This window comes from Artemia franciscana, chromosome 3, assembly GCF_032884065.1.
Source record: "Artemia franciscana chromosome 3, ASM3288406v1, whole genome shotgun sequence".
Classification (NCBI taxonomy): domain Eukaryota; kingdom Metazoa; phylum Arthropoda; class Branchiopoda; order Anostraca; family Artemiidae; genus Artemia; species Artemia franciscana.
In genome coordinates, this window is record NC_088865.1 from 8,520,747 (window position 1) to 8,540,275 (window position 19,529).

Sequence of the window (19,529 nt, forward strand, 5' to 3'; positions counted from 1 at the left end):
AAGAGCGGAACAAGAAAAAACACTTAAGGAACAGTATGACTGGACTGCACGGATCTGAAATATTTTTGCTCACAGGTACCTGAGCTGCCACAATATTCTACAAGACACCAGAGATTTTGAGCAAGCTAAACTTGGAACTCTTTTACAAATCCTTGAAATTTTCTATACTTTCTACCATTTCGTCCATACTTTGTCATCATGAGGTGTAACTTGTAAATCCATACTAGTACATGTACTTGTTTCATATTGCAAGCCCATGGCTCATCATGGGAGTCATGATCAACAACCATTCTCTATCCCTCCATTGTAATTTATGAGCCCACAAGGTGGCTCCAAGTGAGACTCAATGGTAAATAACCAAGTTGTTTTTTTTCGACCAGGGGCTCGCTTCCTCTAACGCATCCAACTTAGAGCATAAGTCGTCGCAAAACGCGGCCGGTTTGCAGCTCTACAGTTGATGGTATCATTCCTAATTATTTCACACTGCCTAACCTTTAGAATACCTGGAAGACATCTGTGGTACAAAAACATCCATATATCGTGTGTCCGAGTCCTTTATTGGGTATAAACGAGCCAACTCCTCATTCGACTAAAAAACTAAGCTAAGTTTTGACTTGCTGCGAAATTGAGTCTGAAAATTGATGCAAAAGAAAGTCAAGTCGAAAATGCAGAGTTTTGCTAACACATTGCAAAAACGAGCAATTTTCCGATTCAGTGCAAAAATGAACCAAATCCAAGCAGCAAACTGACTGGATAGACGTTGGAAAATAGGGCTTAAATGAAATTCTGGAAGGTTTGCTCCATCGCCAATGAAATTAACCAAGAATGGTATATGCATCATTTACCAGAAGGCTAAAAGAGACTAGCTACAGCAGCAGCCACTATGTACTCTTTAATACATATTCTGCATCAGTTTTACCATAGAAGATCCCACAAATCTGCTGCTACGTAGCCATTTTACCGAACTCAAACAGGTACCAGGTTAATTCTAGGAGTTTGAAGCCCGACTTTACAAATGATCTACTGTCAAATGTGCTGTCAAACCCTTATGCTTGACATTTCTTTTTTTACCTAAAATTTTCCACCAGCCCAGATATTCTGTGGAGAGCTATGAAATCATTCAAAACAAAAGATGTGAAAGATTCAAGAGTAGCAAGAGGAATAAATTAAATTTAATGAAAAGTGTCATACATGGGACCCAAAGAGAAAAAAAAAGGTTTCAAAATTAAGTTAAGGGTGTTTGCCAGAAAAACTGTAAATTATGGCTGTTAAAAGATTAAAAGAACTTTAGAAATAAACAGACAAGAAGAAGAAGATGATGAAAGCTATGAATTCAACCGAGTGAATTACTCAATTTACTATCAAATATTACTCTTAAGTTATATGTTGTTATTTCATTCGCACTTCCTATGACCATTGATAGAATAATTATATAATATGAAAAACGGCATTTTTATTAATATTTGTCTTTTTAGCAGTAGTAATCTAAGTTAATTTCAAATTTATCCATGGGTTGGCTAGTTAAAAGCTCGCTTTGACATTACTACTGAAATGTACCAATCAATCTTCCATTTGTTTATTATGACTGGTGAATCTATAGCGTTATATTTTTTCTTTCATTTTTGGGGGGAGGGGAGCAGAAGATCATATTCTAAAACTGAAAAAAAAATCACAGTGAGTTTTTTGTCCTGTAATAAATAAATGCAACAAGAAAACATACATGAAATAGTTTGGAAAACCAAAATAAATGTTACATGCAAGCATAGTAACTCACATTTGGACAGGCATTTACAACAGCTTTTAAATCCCGTTGTGTCAGCAAAGTACCATGAACATCTAAAACTTTTAGATCTGTCATTTTTAAGAGATGCGTTTTCAATGTCTTTGATTCGATCCAGAACAAACTGCTTATGCTCAAATCTTGCACGAACTCTAACCTTTTTTCATCTTGTAGAAACTTCTCTACAAAGTCTGCTGAGCTCGGAAATCCACTTCTAAAGTCTAGCTTCCTAGAAAATTAACTGGAATGAATAATATCTTATAAATAATCTATACAAAAAAACCTTGAATAAGCTGTTCTGATGTATTCATACACTTCTAGACCTTTTCCTCATAAAGACTGCTGAACAATATGCTTTAAAATTTACGTCAATCAAACTCTGAAGAAGATAGCTGAAACTATGTGATGGTGTACTCTACGTGAGCCAAGAGGAAGGGGCAAGGATTACCATTCTCTAAAAATGGTTCAAGAATTCCTTCCTACAAAAAAGATTTAGAAAAAGAACACACCACATCACATAAAGATCTGACTATGATCGCAATGAAACGCGAAGATAGTTATAGACATACTCTGTTTATAATGAAGGTTCTTAATCACGAAAAAAAAATGAAGCAAATGATAAAGAAGAACAAGAGCTAAGAGCTCTTATGGCACTTGTAACGAGGCAAGAAGAGCTAAGAGCCAAGAGCTCATATGGTATGAGCTCTAACAAAATCCTAACAATCAATAGATTGATTAAAAAGGAAAATCAGAGGTTTAATGCCGGTCAGGATTTAAAATAAGAACTCTGAGTCACAATGTCCTTCTAAATATCAAAATTCATTAAGATCCAATAACCTACTCATAAGTTCTAAATACCGACTTTTTTCTAATTTTTTCTCTCCCTTTAGCCCCACAGATGGTCAAATCTGGGAAAACAACTTTATCAAGTCAATTTGTGCAGCTCCCTGACACACCTACCAATTTTCATTGTCCTAACACGTCTAGAAGCACCAACCTCGCCAAATCCCTGAACTCCTCCCCCCAGCTCCCCCAAAGAGAGCAAGTCCAGTACGGTTACGTCAATCACGTATCAATGACATTTGCTTATTCTATCCACCAAGCTTCATCCCGATTCCTCCACTCCAAGTATTTTCCAAGATTTCCCCCTCCAATGTCAAAAGATCTGGTCAGGATTTGAAATAAGAGCTCTGAGACATGAATTCCTTCTAAATATCAGATTTCAATAGAATCCAATTACCTATTTGTAAGATAAAAATACCCCAATTTTCACATTTTCTAAGAATTCTGGTTTCCCCCTCCAACTCCCCTCAATGACACAGAATCTAGTTGGAATTTAAAATTAGAGCTTTAAAGCACAAGATCCTCCTAAATATCAAATGTCATTAGGATCTGGTCACCCTTTTGTAAGTCACAAATACCTCAATTTTCAAAATTACCCCTAATATCTATGTTAATAGATTGAAAAAAAAGAAGAAAAAAATTTAAAGAATGTCCTGTCTTCTGGGGACAAACTTACATTACATGATAATTTTTAAGATAGGTTTTAGGAATGTAAAGCATTCGTGGGTTACTTAGAATAATACGCCTTTATGGGGATGCCTTTTAAATATTTTTCTGATTATCGTATATATTACATTAGATCAATGCAACAATTGGGGGGGGGGGCAATTGCCCCTTCTAAACTATTTTGTTTAAAAATCTGGTAATCTTCAAAATTACCCCCCCCCCAAAAAAAAAAAAAAAAAAAAACTCCACCAAAGAGAGCAAATCCGGTCCAGTTATGTCAGTCACGTATCTTAGACAGGTTTTTATTCTTCCCATCCAGTTTCATCCTGATCTCACCGCTTTAAGCATTTTCTAAGATTTCCGGTCCCCCCCCCAACTGCCACCCCCCCCCCCCAATGACGCTGGATCCGGTTGAGATTTAAAATAAGAGATCTGAGTTACAAGGTCCTTCTAAATATGAAGTTTCATGAAGATCCGATTACTCCTTTGTAAGTTAAAAATATGTCATTTTTCTAATTTTTCAGAATTAACCTCCCCCCCCCCCAATAGAGCAGATCCGTTCCAATTATGTAAATCACGTATCGAAGACTTTTGCTTATTTTTCCCACCAAGTTTCATCCTGATCATTCTAATCTAAGCGTTTTCCCTGATTTTAGGTTCCCCCACCCCAAACTCCCCCCAATGTCACCAGATCCAGTCGGAATTTAAAATAAGAGCTTTGAGACATGAAATCCTTCTAAATATCAAATTCCATTGAGATCCGATCACCTGTTTGTAAGTTAAAAGTACCTCATTTTTTCTAATTTTTCAGGATTAACCCCCCCCCCTCCAACTACCCCAAAGAGAGCGGATCCATTCCAGTTATGTCAATCATGTATCTAGGACTTGTGCTTATATTTCCACCAAGTTTCATCCTGATCATTCTAATCTAAGGGTTTTCCAAGATTTTAGGTTCCCCCTCCCAACTCTCCCCCCAATGTCACCAGATCCAGTCAGGATTTAAAATAAGAGCTCTGAGACACGATATCCTTCTAAATATCAAATTTCATTGAGATCCAATCGCCCGTTTGTAAGTTAAAAGTACCTGATTTTTTTTCAGAATCAACCCCCCCCCCCACAACTACCCCAAAGAAAGCAGATCCGTTCCGGATATGTCAATTATGTATCTAGGACTTGTGCTTATTTTTCCCACCAAGTTTCATCCCAATCCTTCCACTCTAAGTGTTTTCCAAGATTTTAGGTCCCCCCCCCCCAATGTCACCAGATCCGGTCAGGATTTAAAATAAGAGCTCTGAGACAATATATACTAAATATATAATTTTATTGAGATCCGGTCACCCATTTGTAAGTTAAAAATACCTCATTTGTTCTAATTTTCAGAATTAACCCCCCTCCCCCAACTACCCCAAAGAGAGTGGATCCGTTCCGGTTGTGTCAATCATATATCTAGGACTTGTGCTTATTTTTCCCACCAAGTTTCATCCCAATCCCTCCACTCTAAGTGTTTTCCAAAATGTTAGGTTCCCCCCTCCCAAATCCCCCCCCCCCAATGTCACCAGATCCAGTCAGGATTTAATTTTTACAAAACAAGATTTTACCTTAATTTTCAGTTACCAGTTGCTTTTTCTCTGCCTTTAGTTCTGAAAATCTAATTCCTGTTATTTGAGTAGAATTCTGAGCCATATTAATCTTAATTTTTCAAAATTTAGGCTATTTCCATATCTTTAAAACCTTATAAATTGTGATTGAGCAAAGTTGTAAAGCTGAAAACAGTTTTGTTGTACTTCCTTCAAACAGAAGATCTATTTTGCAAGGTTTCACTTTTATAACACATATAGGCATACTTTTAAAGGTCAGGAGCCTCTAGAGGGAGAGGAAGAGGAGGTAGGTACTTCAAAATACTTCAAGATTGCAATCTAGATAAACGTCTCTGAGATAATCTTTCTGGACTTAATTCAACACTAACTTTTTACACATATATAATATGTTGAAGATCTAGATACAGATTGCAATCTAGATAAACTCCTCTATGACATAATTTTTCTGGACTTAATTTAACACTAACTTTTTACACATATATAATATGTTGCAGATCTAGATACAGATTGCAATCTAGATAAACGTCTCTATGAGATAATCTTTCTAGACTTAATTTAACACTAACTTTTAACACATATATAATATGTTGCAGATCTAGATTCAGATTGCAATCTAGATAAATGTCTCTATGAGATAATCTTTCTGGACTTAATTTAACACTAACTTTTTACACATATACAATATGTTGCAGATCTAGATACAGATTGCAATCTAGATAATGTCTCTATGACATAATCTTTCTGGACTTAATTTACCACTAACTTTTTACAAATACATAATATGTTGCAGATCTAAATAAAGATTGCAATCTAGATAAACGTCTCTATGAGATAATCTTTCTGGACTTAATTTAACACTAACTTTTTACAAATATATAATATGTTGCAGATCTAAATACAGATTGCAATCTAGATAAACGTCTCTATGAGATAATCCTTCTGGACTTAATTTAACACTAACTTTTAACACATATATGACATATTAAATTCTTATGCAGTGATGTAGACATAATCAATTTGGGAACATAGTTAATCTGGGAGTTTAGTCTTTCCGTTTTCTTGCTTTCATTACAGGAGTGTCTGGGATTTTCCAAGAAATTGGCTCAGTAGTCGCCCTTCTGATATAACCAAGCTCAGAAAGGGTTTTTAGATTGAGTTTTTTGCGTATTGGGGTCTTTATTGTTTTTAAATCAGAACACTGACACTCTGCTCTACCAATAGAATGGGGTAGATACGTCAATGTCAGCATAAAACTGTAAGAAGGGATTGTTGGGTATAATTTTTAAATTGGCACCACACTTCCAAAAATTAACTACAGACTGATTAAAAACCCAATCTGCTTTACTTATAAAAGGAAAATGTCTCCCCTCTGTATTTAACTTCTGAAGATTGACATGAATGAAGCATTCGTTAAACATCTTCAACAGAGGAACAATTAACTTAACTTGCCCAGACTCTGCAATGCTTGAACAGACTTTTAACTAGATTCAATAGAGGATCTTTTCAGTTTGATTCGCAATTGTATCTTGGTTAAGAGCTTGATAGTTTGATACAAAATGCTAAACAGCATTTTTTTTTACCTCTTCCACGGTGCTCCTTGACTAGGCCCTTTTAGATGCTTTCAAGCTATTGAAGTTCTGCACCAAAATCCACATCTTCTATGCTCCTGAAGTTTCAAGGATCTGAAAAACAACTTGAAACCGGACGGTTTTTCCAGGCCTCAGTTGACATTCGCTAACGAAATCGGCTCCTAGGCTATTTCTTGAAAAAGTGGTGAAATATAATTTATGGATTTTCACATCTGCATTCTTGAAATTCCGATGTTCAGTCTGTTAATAATGGATGGAACATATTTAAAACACAAGTAAATAATTTTACTTCTGAATTGGTCAGACTCAAATAAAGATTGACACCACTCATGTCTTTCCCTTCTACCTTTAAAATACCTTAAAAAGCTCAGTGAGTTCAACTCATTGTTCAATCGAGCACTGCAACTGATTCAAACACCTGCAACAAACCTGCAACTGCAACTGATCAAACCTGCAACTGATTCAAACACCAACGACCTTGTTGCACATGGGTAGAGTAGTTTATGCTCTGCAGCCTGTAGAAAATGCGGAATACTAATAGGCCGGTAGTTTTCCGCAGAATCTTTCCTTCCCATTTTGTGAATAGGGGTAATATGTGGCACTTTCCACTCTGCAGGAAGCTTTGAGCTATCAAGAGATAGTCTGGATGAGCTTTGAAAGTGGGTATACTATTTCTTTTCTGCACTCATGCAAGAGACAGGGGTGGAGGCCATCTGTCCCTGCAGATTTATTTATATCCAACAAAGCTAGCTGTTTCAAAACAGACTCCTCAGTCAGCTCAAGAGGTGACAATGGTTGAGTAACAGCATATGAGGGGGGAGATGGGAGCTGACTAGCAGTTTCTGGTGTGAAAGCTGATGAAAACTAGTTATTTAGGATCTTGGCTTTAATAGCTGGGTCTGAAACTGTCTGACCATGAAGGATCAAATCAGGGACAGAGCGCATATTTCGGCATTTAAGATGGAATTGGTGGCCTCATTCCGTGCCTTTTGATACTTCTGATAGTTTGCAGCTGTTTTCTTTTTTTACTGTGTTTCCAGGTTCGATTCTTCCTATTCAATAGTTTGCTATTTAGACAAGTCATGAAGGGTAGTAATTTTGCCTGTCTTCTCCAAAATGTTCTAGTGTGAGCTTTTTCAAAAACTAGCAATACAGCTTTGAATTTCTGCCAAGATTCTTGGATATCTGAAGTGAATATGGTATCCCAATCAAAGTCAGCAAGTCACTCAGAGATACGTTTGTAATCAACAACTTTGTGTTGTTTAGGAAGAGGTTGAATAGTAGACAAGCACAATTCTGTGAGGATAGCAGCATCATCACTGGTACCAATAGGAGAAAGAAATTCATTTTTAGTCCACAAATTGGGATTATTAAGAATAACTAGGTCCAGTATGTTGGATGCTTGACCTCCTCTGTACCATGTAGGTTGGTCAACAGTTTGGAACAGCGAATGTTCAGACAGACAAGTAAGAAATGGAGATTCCTGTTCTTTGGCTGAAAAACCAGAACCATCAACCCAGTCATACTCGGGAAGATTAAAGTCTCCAACAATCACCACATGTTGGTTACACGAGTCTTTGATAATATCAGAAATGATATTAACAAGATACTGTTCAGATTCAAGGCGAGAGGGAGTATTAGGACTACAATAAACCACTCCAACTGCCATTGTAGAGTTACCACACTGCAGTCTAACCCAGACATTCTCAACCCAAACACAGCAATAGGAGGAGGGAATCAAAGTGCTTACCTTGAAACTGCTTTTTACATATATTCAAACACCTCTCCTGCAGGCATCAGACTCAATGTTAGATATAAGTTGGTATCCGCTGATTTCAAGTGCTTTGGCTGTAAGAGGCTGTTTCACATTTTTGGGGCATATCTCAGATATGGCTGCAATATCAACTATTTATTTTGCTAGACAGAGATGGAGCTCTGGAACCTTGTTGAAGAGGCCGTCAGCATTCGCACTAAGAATCCTTAATTTTCCAAAATCATTTGCACGAGTTGCACTTTTGGTTGCACTTTGCAGAGATGATTTATTAACAAAAAATACACCAGCAGAAAGATACTCAGTTGATGAAGCACCAGAAGAAACTGTTGAAATAGCTTTGAAAAAATGAGAACTACTTGAAGACAACTCACTACTACATAAAACACCATCATCAACTGAAACAAACGAACTATCTACACTCTCATCTGGTGACAATAGTCTGTCCAGATGAGAACCATTACAGCTTAGTCCAAAATCATCTCCTACTGTGGAGCTGCAGTCTGCAGTAGGTCTGCGTCGTTTTTATGACGATTTCTAAGTTCCTGATTACAAGATTTTTTTTCAGATGAAGGTTTTTTTCTTAACCTCAAAATTGGACACAGTGAAAATTACCAGTGTAGTACGTTGGCTAGGGGTTGAATTTGGACGAGACGGCAAACGTCTAACATTAATTAGCTCGCCAGGATTGATGCAATACTGCTGCACTAAATAATCTTCAATAAAAATAGAAGGGTCACCAGACACTAGTATTCCAAGTGCAACAATATTTAATTCTCGACTATCATGATTCTTTTCAGCTCACACTATCTGTATAATATTGGATGCACTCAGGGCTGAGACGTTAGCAGATTTGATTTCTTCTCGGGCAATCGACCAAGTAGTCTTTTCATCACACTTTGTGGAGAGGTTTTGCTCAATAGTAGCCACTTTAGTGTTTAAAAGTTTGAAGTCTGCTTTCAACGTATCCATGGTACTATTGACCAGTTCAGTTAGCATCTGGGTGATAGTTGTCTGGAAGGGCAACATGGAGGCTGAAAGAGCTGATGTTATGTCTGCTACACAGGAGGCATGAGTTGGTGGGCTTGTAAGGCATTCAGAACAGTTCCATGCGCACTCAAGCTTACTAGTAGCCAAGCTCAATGCATCAAATTCTTCATCATTCAAATTTAAACAGATAGCACATATCCATTTGCTGCAAGAGTCGCACTACAAACATTTAGAACTCTCGCCAAGGCCTGTTAGGCATTTCATACAGTGGTCTGATTTGGAGGGGCTTTCTCAAACGCGCTTTTCGGGTCTTTTCCCGGTTCATCAGACGCACCAACACTTTTTACTGTCGATTTTGGCATAATATTGGCAACACTCATTACAACTTTGAAGAAAATGGTTAAAAGGTAAACAATATTAATTCAATATTAAATTATTAATATTAGTTAATAATATTAATATCAATCAACAATATTAATTGCTCCTTTTAAGAGTCTTAGTAAAGTTATAAAGGCTGTTATTGTTAGTAAGCTTGATTAAGGTAGCTTTATATATGGTGATGCTAGTCAGAAGAATCTAAAACAAAATTAGATACGGTGTTCCACAGTGTACTTAGGCAATCCATTGGCTGCCTAAATAGTACCCCTATTCCAGCTATGATGTTCGAATTGGGGTGAGCATGCTTAAACTACGACTTGTGAAGTATTTCACTAAAAAATCTACTTTAAATGAGGATATAATCAAGATAGAAATTATAAATAATTATAATAGTGATGTTAATTTCAAGGATAGGAATACTCCAGCTTTTTATAGGTGTAATGGTTTGCTTTCAATAGAGTGTCCAAATATAGTACCCATTAATGAGATAGTTTTTGAGGATAATATATTGAATAATCTATGTGCAATAAAAAGTAATGTGTATTTTTCTGTACCTGATCGTGGGGATAATAATAACTTGACGCTCAAACATGACTGGCTAAGACAAACTGACCACTTAAGAGACTATATACAAGTTTTTACTGATGGCTCCAAGTCTGATAAGGGTGCTGGCTGTGCAGTGGTGGTTCCCAGTATGTCAGTTTCATGTAGGTTTAAGTTACCAGGCAGTGTGTCTATTTTTTCAATTGAGATGATTGCTATATATAAGGCATTGGAATTTATTAATTCATATGGGTTGGATGATATGCTCTGACTCAGCATCAGCCCTTAAGTACCTGATGAATGAGCATGAACCTAGTCGTGAATTAGTTTTGTAATATCCACCAAATAGTTAGGTCGTTAGAGCTTGTGGGAAATAATTTATTTATAGTCTGGGTCCTAGCACATGTGGGAATTGCAGGAAATGAATCTGCTGATATAATAGCAAAGTGGGGTATTATAAATGTCAGAGTATAAGTGTAAAACCCACTCAAAATGAATATTTTACATGTATTTATAAGGTGTTATGTGATAGAGAGACCAAAAATTTTATTAGAAGTTGCATAAATCCAATTTTAGAACTTTATGACTATAAGGCACCACCTGATGAACTTTTGCATGATGTTAGATCTGTTGCTGTTACTGTTTTTAGATTGAGGACAGGTCATGCCAAAACCAGTTCAGTTTTATATAACTAGGGGAGAGTTAGTTCGCCCTTCTGTGATATTTGTAATGAGTATGATGATGTTAGGCATATTCTCATGAAGTGCACAAAATATGAAGTACAAAGAAATTTGTTTAGAAATCAAATTATAAAGTATTTTGTTGCTTTCACAATGAGACCAATCCTAGGTCAGGCTTAGTCCCCTAAGTAGGTCCATAGAAAGACTATGTTGTTGTTGTATATAAAGAGTTGTAATCTGCATAACATTCTCTGTTTTTTTTTTTTTTTTTTATTTTTTTTTTTTTTTTTAAGTTACAATTTATTGACTCTTATATTCATTATATTGACCTTTCTATTTCGTATTAATGTTTCCATTTAAAGATGTTTTAATTTGTAGTAACTGCATAAACTTATATTTTTATTGTATTGACTCTTTTTTATTCTTGTATTTTAGCTTTATTTAAATCTGAATATGTTTCTTTTCACATATTTTATTTTAAGCAATATTAGCAGCATAGAAGTGTGATATTCATACTAGTGCCAGTGATTTAAGCAAGAACACTCTGTACAACGTCCTAGTACTCTCCCAAGATATCTTAAGTGTTGACATAGCCTGTGCCAAAATTTTATTAGCGTGTTTTTCAAAGTGACGTTCCAGTTCCAAAAATTGTAGGGAGGTATATGGACTAACAACAAGTCCTTTCACCTCTTTGACTTCTTCTTCAGAAAAACTAGCTACTGGAAGCGCTATTCTCCTCCAGTCTGCAAACAATGGATGTATACGATTATGAACAATAATGCACAGTTATTGATTGTGGGAAGTGCGAGTAGCTGAGCTACCTGTCCCCAGCAGTTTAAGGCACTAGGCCGGCCGGTACCAATACGGCTCTTCCTACTCATTCCCGCTCTCTTCTGCACAATCAAAAACTATGGATAAATCGCGTCTCTTTAAAAATTGACTTCTTCAAGCTTTAATCTTTATTAAACAATATTTCTCTTCTTTAAGGTGTCAATTGCTGCCTTAAATATCTTACGGTCAATTTCCCATGGCAGGTTAGAATCCAGGATAGCTGTATAAGTATTTGGAATCTTAGCCAAGGAGCAGAAACGCTTAAGAGCAACAGTCTCCTCACTCTGAGCCTGGCAATCAAATAAAATATGCTGGATTGTTTCCTCTGTTGAAAAGCAGATTCAGCATAAAGGGGAATGATGTAGCTTCCAATTAAATAACAAGCTATTTAGAAGTAGGGCACCTGATTTCAGCCGGTAATATAGCACTGTATTTAATCTTGTATGAAATGGAGATAACATTAATGTAGTGTGATTAACTTTGGATCTTTGCCTAATAATATCTCGTGAATTGAGGTCAGAGGAAGGACTAGGAGATAACATGGAAGCCTTTGCTGCTAGAGAATCAGCCATATCATTATATTTTATACCTTTATGGCTAGGAACATGTTGAAAATAAACTTCATTTTCCTTGATATTAAGATTAAGAAGCTGTCCTCTAATATTATATAAATCTTTGTCATTAGCAATTCTATTAATATTTTGGATCAGTAGTAATGCTGATTTAGAGTCGGAGAGACAGAGTATATTTTCAGATTCAATGTTATAATTTATAAGTGCATCCAAGGCCAGGCGGATGGCACATAATTCAGCAGACAAAATAGAAGATCCCAGTGGGAGAGGAGAATAAATGTTCATATTCAGGGATGGGATACATGCTCCTGCTCCAGCTCTTTCCCTCTGGACAGATCCATCTGTATATATTTTTCTATAGTTGGGGTAAGCCTTTGAGATGTGTTCAGCCAAAATAGTCTGGATCTCATAATTAGGAATCAAATCTTTACTAATAGAGATAAGTTCTACTTGACAGCTTGGAGGACTCATTTCCCATGGGGGGGACTCAGTAAAGAGATATGCATAAAGCGAATGTTGATTCCAGTTTGGGACCTCCAGTTGAAACTGATTCCATGATGAATGTGCATTGGGACAGGCTGACTTCTCAGCAAAGGTATGTGCATATACAGCATGCTTGGCTCCATAAGCCTGGATTTGCGAGAAATACTTTATCCTTAGACTAGATGCTCTTTCACTTAGGGACACCAATCCCGACAGTGTTCTTAACTTTGACAGAGGAGTATGCTTATGCACACCCAAAGCTATTCGAATAGCAGAATTTTGTAAAGATTCAAGGATTTTGAATGAGGATGGGGGACGAGCTGAAAATATTTGAATCCCATATTCTATATTTGAACGAATATATAATTTGTAAAAATCCAAAATAATTTTTGGGTGACATCCCCACTTACTTCCAGCAAGTCTTTTTAGAATACAAAGTCTCTGAATAATCAGAGATTTCAAAGAATTAATATGTTCATGCCACTGCATTTTAGAATCCATTAATAAACCAAGTAACTTCACTGAATTGCCATATGGGATCTCTTTTGAGAAAATTGTCAGTGGATTAGGAGGATCTAGAGTACCATTAGCAAATATAATGGCTTTAGTTTTACTGATTGATATTGGGAAGCCAAATGCTAAAGAGAATCTCTGGACTAAACTTATATCCTGTTGAATAAGGCTTTGAAGAAGGCTAATATCCCTTCCTGACTTCCAAATGATCAAATCATCTGCATAAAGGCCAAATGATGCATGAGATGCTTGAAATTCAGAAACATACAAGTTGAATAGAAGAGGACTCAATATTGCACCTTGAGGAAGTCCTCTTGTAATGGGGCATTGCTCACTTCTAGACTGATTTACTTGAACGTAAAAATATCTATCAGTTAGAAAAGACTTTATAAAACTTATAAAAGGATACGGGAAGTCAAGATTTATTAGGATTTCCACTAATTTATTGTGGACTACATTTCCATAGGCATTTGACCAGTCAAACAGAACAGCCATTGTGACATGTCTTTTTTTGAGAGAGTTACAAACATCAATTTCTAGCCGGGTAATGTTATCTAAAGAGCTATGTCCTTTTCTGAAACCTGTTTGTTCACTAGGAAAGAGATTGTTAACTTCAGCAAACCACTCAATTCTTGATAAGACAAGCCTTTCCAGAACTTTACTAAAGGAAGGTAATACTGATATAGGACGGTAAGACTTGAGGTCATTAGATGAATAAGAAGGTTTTAAAGCTGGGAATACCTGAGCAATCTTCCAGGCATCTGGGAACTATTGACTTGACCAAATAAGATTATAAAGACTTAAGAGGGCTGTATGAACCACCTTTGGGGACTCAAGAATCCACTTCATATAAATACCATCATAACCTGGGGAAGACTTGATGTTAAGAGAATTAAGTGCTACACAAAATTCATCTTGGGAAAAAGGTTTCATCAGAGTACCCTTATAAGAACAGGTAAGAGGGAGATTACAAAAAGGAGGTCGGCTGGGATGAAAATCTGAGCAATCGTTTTTAAAAACATTGGTAAACAGATCTGCCTTCTTTTTATCTGATACAATTGGATATCCATCCTGAATGATATCATATCTACGGTCATCATTAGGCTGCTTTCCACTATTAGTTGGCTAATGAAATTATGGACCTTTGACATTGGGGTTCTAAAACTAATACTTGAGCTGAAATTCAGCCTGGTACTCTGTTTAGCTCTCCTACAAATTAGTTTCACCTTAGCACATGACTGCTTATAAAAGATTGCTGTTGACTGAGATGGGAGCTTTTGAAACATTTTACGAGCCTTTCTTTTTGCCCGAACTGCAACCCTACACTCATCATTCCACCAATTCTTGGGTCTTTTGGAGCTATTGTAAAAATGTACCCTAGTCATTGGAATTGCTGATTTACCTGACTCCAGCAGGATTGATCTCAAATTAGACTCAATGGCATTAATATCATAATTAGGAGAAACAAAGGAAAAATCTACTTCATTTAATATCTCACGAAAAAGGGACCAATTACCTTTGGAGTTGATAAATGTAGGGACGTAGGGTTTGGGAGTGTAGCATAAATCTTGAAATGATGTAAGAATTGCAGAATGATCAGATTGAAGAGATGACACCTTTACCATCTGAACTAAATCATAATATGAAGAAGGACCTAGAAGCAAATCTATAGTTGAGAAAGAGTTAGAAGAAATATTATACCTGGTCTGAAAGTCAAATGGAGTGAAAATCAAGGTGTCAGGAAAATTGGACAATATGTACTCTATTCCTCTTCCTGCTTTGTTGCTACCAGCTGATTGTTCCCAGAGAGGACTATGGGCATTAAAATCACCAAAAATAAAGGTATTATTACCGGATAATTCTGTTTCCAAGATACTTTGGATGTCCTTACTCCCACATGGATTATAAAAGGATTTTATGGCAAGATGGTTACCATTGGCTAAGGTAATTAATATGCCTACAACATCTATTTCATCCCTGTAGATAGTTAAGGGTTGAGGGGAGTGTTGGATTGAATCATGAACAAAAATTGCCACACCCCCTCCCTTTCTGTTAGTTGATCTATCCTTCCTGTAGCACTTGTACCCAGGCATTTTGATTTTCTTGTACTGATGAAGATTAGTCTCTTGTAGACAAATAATTCCAATTCTCTTATCATTTGCACATTGGATAAGATCAGCAAGTTTATTTGAATTTAAAGAGACGCAATTCCATTGTAGGATCTGCAGCTTAGTTAACATAGGAAGGGTTGAATAGGTGACATGCATGATATTTTGAGAGAATGGATGATAATTCTGTTCCTATTTCATTGAAGATAGAATTGGAAAAGTAGTGTTCTGCAATTTCTTTTGTTATACTGGCTTTTTTATCTTTAGCCATATTTGATTGTAATATTAGGTCCACTGATGCAATATATTTAATTAAATTAGTAATATGAGGTCCAACTCTATCTTGCATAGTGATGGCTTGAGTAGAAATATTAGCAGAAGCTGCCACTCTTTCAGACCAAGATTTAGGATTAGTTTCAGGATTGTTGAGGGATGGACTAGCTTCAGCCACCTTGGGATGCTCCTTAGCCAATGGAGGGTAAGAAGTCTCAGTAGGAGGCATGAGTGCCTGATTTGGGTGGTTCTTGTGGACCTGTAGCCAGGGTTTTTGAGGAAGGGCTAAATTCCCTTCTTTGGCCTCATTAACTCTTGGACCTGATGGTACTTTGGACCGTTTGGCCAGCTCCATTACAGCTATCAGGAAAGGGACATTTTCTTGAAGAGCAATCTTTAAAACTTTAGCTCGTTGAACATATTTAGGACATGAAGTGTGATCTGTTGATTGATGTCTACCATCACAGTTTGTACATTTAGGCACTTCAGTGCATCTACTTTCTGTAGACAAGGAGTTATTACCAAGGCGATTAGGGCACCCTGGTACAGAAGAAGAACAATACTTAGATGAGTGACCAAGCTTAAAAAATTTTGAGCATTGAAGAGCTTTTTCTTGGTATATTTTATGAGCTTTTTGCTGACCAAAAAGGAAAACCGAGTCAAATTGGGAACTAGCAGGTAAGATAAAGAGGACACTCTTACTACTTCTTGTTCCCTTAGAATCTAGTTTGCCCATACGATGAACATCCAGAACCTCTAGCATTTCCCCCTTATTGTTCATAAGACCATCTTTCAAGTCGTCATTTGACAGTTCCAATGGTATGTTGTACAGTACTATTTTCTGAGAATTTTTCAGGGTTGGTTTCCACCATTCAGGTGTAACAGGGATATTGCCAATTTTATTTAGGCTAAGGGCTTTGTAGGCTTCATTTCTTTCTAGAAACATAACCATTAGTGAACCATCTCTGTTCACATTCACAGTGAAGTTGCATCTAAAAGTTTTGAAAAGATTCATTCTAATGTTAGTAATATTTTTGATAGAGAAAGATTGATCTTTTACTATTGGAGTAAAAAGGATAATGGATTTGTCCTTTATCTCCACAGCTGGATTTGGGTTTGAGAGTCCCATTATTTCAGGAGGACACATAGAAGGTTTTTTTTGTTTCTGTTTTCTGCCCACTGTCTGAAAATCCTCATTTAGCAGGTTGTCAGTTTCAGAGATTGGTGACTCAGAGACAGTAATCATGGTTTCATTCAGGCTATCATCATTGGATATTGGAGATACAACAATAGGAATATCAGCTTCTGATAATCAATTAGATGCTTGGCCCCCTTCCCTGAGGGGGCTAGAAGAGTTAGGAAACATTGAGTTCAGGAGAGGGAAATTCCAGAAACTCTAACCACGCAATAGATTTATAGGAAAAAGCAAAATAATACTTCTCAAACAAAAGGAGTAGCAAGAGCTTTAGTTCCTTTCACTCAGAAAATAAATGAAATCAATAATATAAATTTTTTTCATCAATTGATTTCTTCTTTTCTTTCAGTCAGAACTGACGTGGCTTCATAAGCCCAAATTTCAAAAGAGGATCGCACATATACAAGTAGTTGATTTGCTCAAATGTCAACTAAACAAAAACATATTAATTCTATGTGACATGGCACTTATCACAAATAAAGTAAGGCCTTTTTTTGTGTCAACCAACTGGTTTAACCATTGACAGTTTTGGTTTAACCAGCTTGTATGTTTTACACAAAAATGGAAAAAAATACACATGGTTGAGCTCAAACAAAACTGCTTTGCAAAAACACTCTTTTTACTTGTCACATTGGGTAAAAAATTTCGAACATAAAACATTTGTAAAGTGTTGAGAGTGTCATTCTATTATAATTAAATGATTTAGCACTGGCTTAATTTCCACTGGATTTGACATATTTCACATTAATTTGAGGTCAGAGTAAATTGAGAAATGATCTAACATACTCTCTGGTATAGGCTATTTGAACAGATAGGAAGGGGCTAAATTTGCTAGATCTTTGGTCAAATTGTTTGGGTAATATCTTGGAAAATTTTGTATTCATGCTGTAAAAGCAAAATCATTGATAAAAAACCTAAATGATAAAACTTTGGCTTTGTTGAGCTACCTAAACAGAGGATAAAATTCTAGTTTGATTTCTTTTTGATTGGAATTTGGAATTACCCTACCAGGCTATAGATTAAATTTCCAGTCAAAATCCAGTTTAGCTACTTTATACTATCTTTGAAAGGGGTTATGTTAGGAGAATGAAACTTTCAATGATTAATCCATAGCTAAAAACATACTCTGAGAAGGTATTGATAAGCTTATATGTTAACCCTCTTCTGATTTTTAAGTCTTAGAATTTTGCATACTTGGCTGGTCTATAACTATTAAAATTTTGGCAAAACAACATCTTACCTTAATTTTCAGCTAGCAGTTTCTATTTCTCTGGTTTTAGCTCAGAAAATGCAATTCTTGTTACTTGAGTAGAATTTTAAGCCATATCAGTGTCTTATATCTAAATTTAGGAAATGCATTTGCAAATCTTGGAAACTTCATAAATTGGAATTGAACAAAGTTATAACACTAAAAACACTTGTTTTTTCTTTCATTTAAATAGAAGATCTATTTTGCAAGGGTTGCACTTTTGTAACGCAAATATTTTTAAGGGTGTGGACCAAATATTTTTAAGAGGGAGAAAAAGCAGAGGTATATGCTTCAAAATACTTTCCCATGACATAGTTTAGTCTCTAGACCCATCCCTGAAAGTTTCATTTTCCTAACCTAAACCTTTTTCAAGATAACAAAATTTATCTATACTAGAATTTTACCAAACAGAGTTTTTAACCTCATAACTTGTAATAGCTTATTGTTCAGGCTAGCCTTTGTAATCCCTACAAATTTTGACTCTTCACAATAAAGCACTATCATAGGCTTAGCCTAACAAAAGAATAGCAGGTCTATCTAACTGATTTGAAAGCAGAATCTTATATATAGAGACCAAAACTTCCATTTGACTATCAATATCTTACTCAAAACATAGAACCCTGATTTCAGAGAGCAATAATTATCTAGAATTGTATTTAGCTTAGAAGCAGAGAAGTTGTTCTGAAGTCAAGTTGTAATGCCATTCTCTGGTCCTAACACTTCATAACCAACATGTCTGCAATGTAACAATCTAATAGCTTAGAATTAACTCAAATTTAATGAAGGCATAAAAAATTAAGTGCAGTTCTATAATGAAAAAAAAGTTTAACTGCTTAATCTTGGTAAAAAAAAAAAAAAAAAAAAAAAAAAAAAAAAAAAAAAAATCCAGAGTGCTTTATGTTTCTTCAATACAAAATCTATATTAATATGTGTTTTCAGCAGAATACTAGTTAAGTATAAACCAGCAAATGTGTAAGATTTTTTTGAGGGGAGGGGGGGGGGGCAGCTGCCTAAAATTAACAAAATATTTCTGATAAGCATCAAAATATAACAAATTCAGCTAAACTAGGAAAATAGTTTTTTCTCACCAAACAGTTACCATAACATGTAATGTGTTGTAAGATGTTTGTGGTACTTGTAAGGTTCTGTTGTAATGTTCTGTTGAGAAGTCAGGTTTGACTAATGTTAATGACATAAAATAAAATATGATGAATATATAACACTTTATAAAACAAAAAATTATGAAAACTACAACAAAGAATCCTGGAATTTGTAAATCAGCATCATATCTCTGGATATCTTAAATTGTGATAGATTGCTTTAATGCTCTATTATACAAGGGTAAATATTTAAATTATGTGTGATAGGCAATTATCAGAAGAGTAATCTATTAAAAGTTCCTGAGCTAGGCAGGGAAGTGTTTTTGAACTAGAAAACCACTACCCATCTTTGAACTCCAATTTTACA

The 19,529-nt window shown here is 35.8% G+C and overlaps 1 protein-coding gene across 2 annotated transcripts in view; it reads right to left on the minus strand.

Annotated features, from left to right (window-relative positions):
• Window positions 1-19,529, minus strand: part of LOC136024836 (uncharacterized) — a 55,481-nt gene that overhangs the window by 33,974 nt on the left and 1,978 nt on the right. For both annotated transcript variants that reach the window (XM_065700325.1, XM_065700324.1), the window contains exon 2: window positions 1,775-2,009. In XM_065700325.1, coding sequence (XP_065556397.1) covers window positions 1,775-2,009 — 235 coding nt within the window. The remainder of the gene's footprint in view (window positions 1-1,774; window positions 2,010-19,529) is intronic.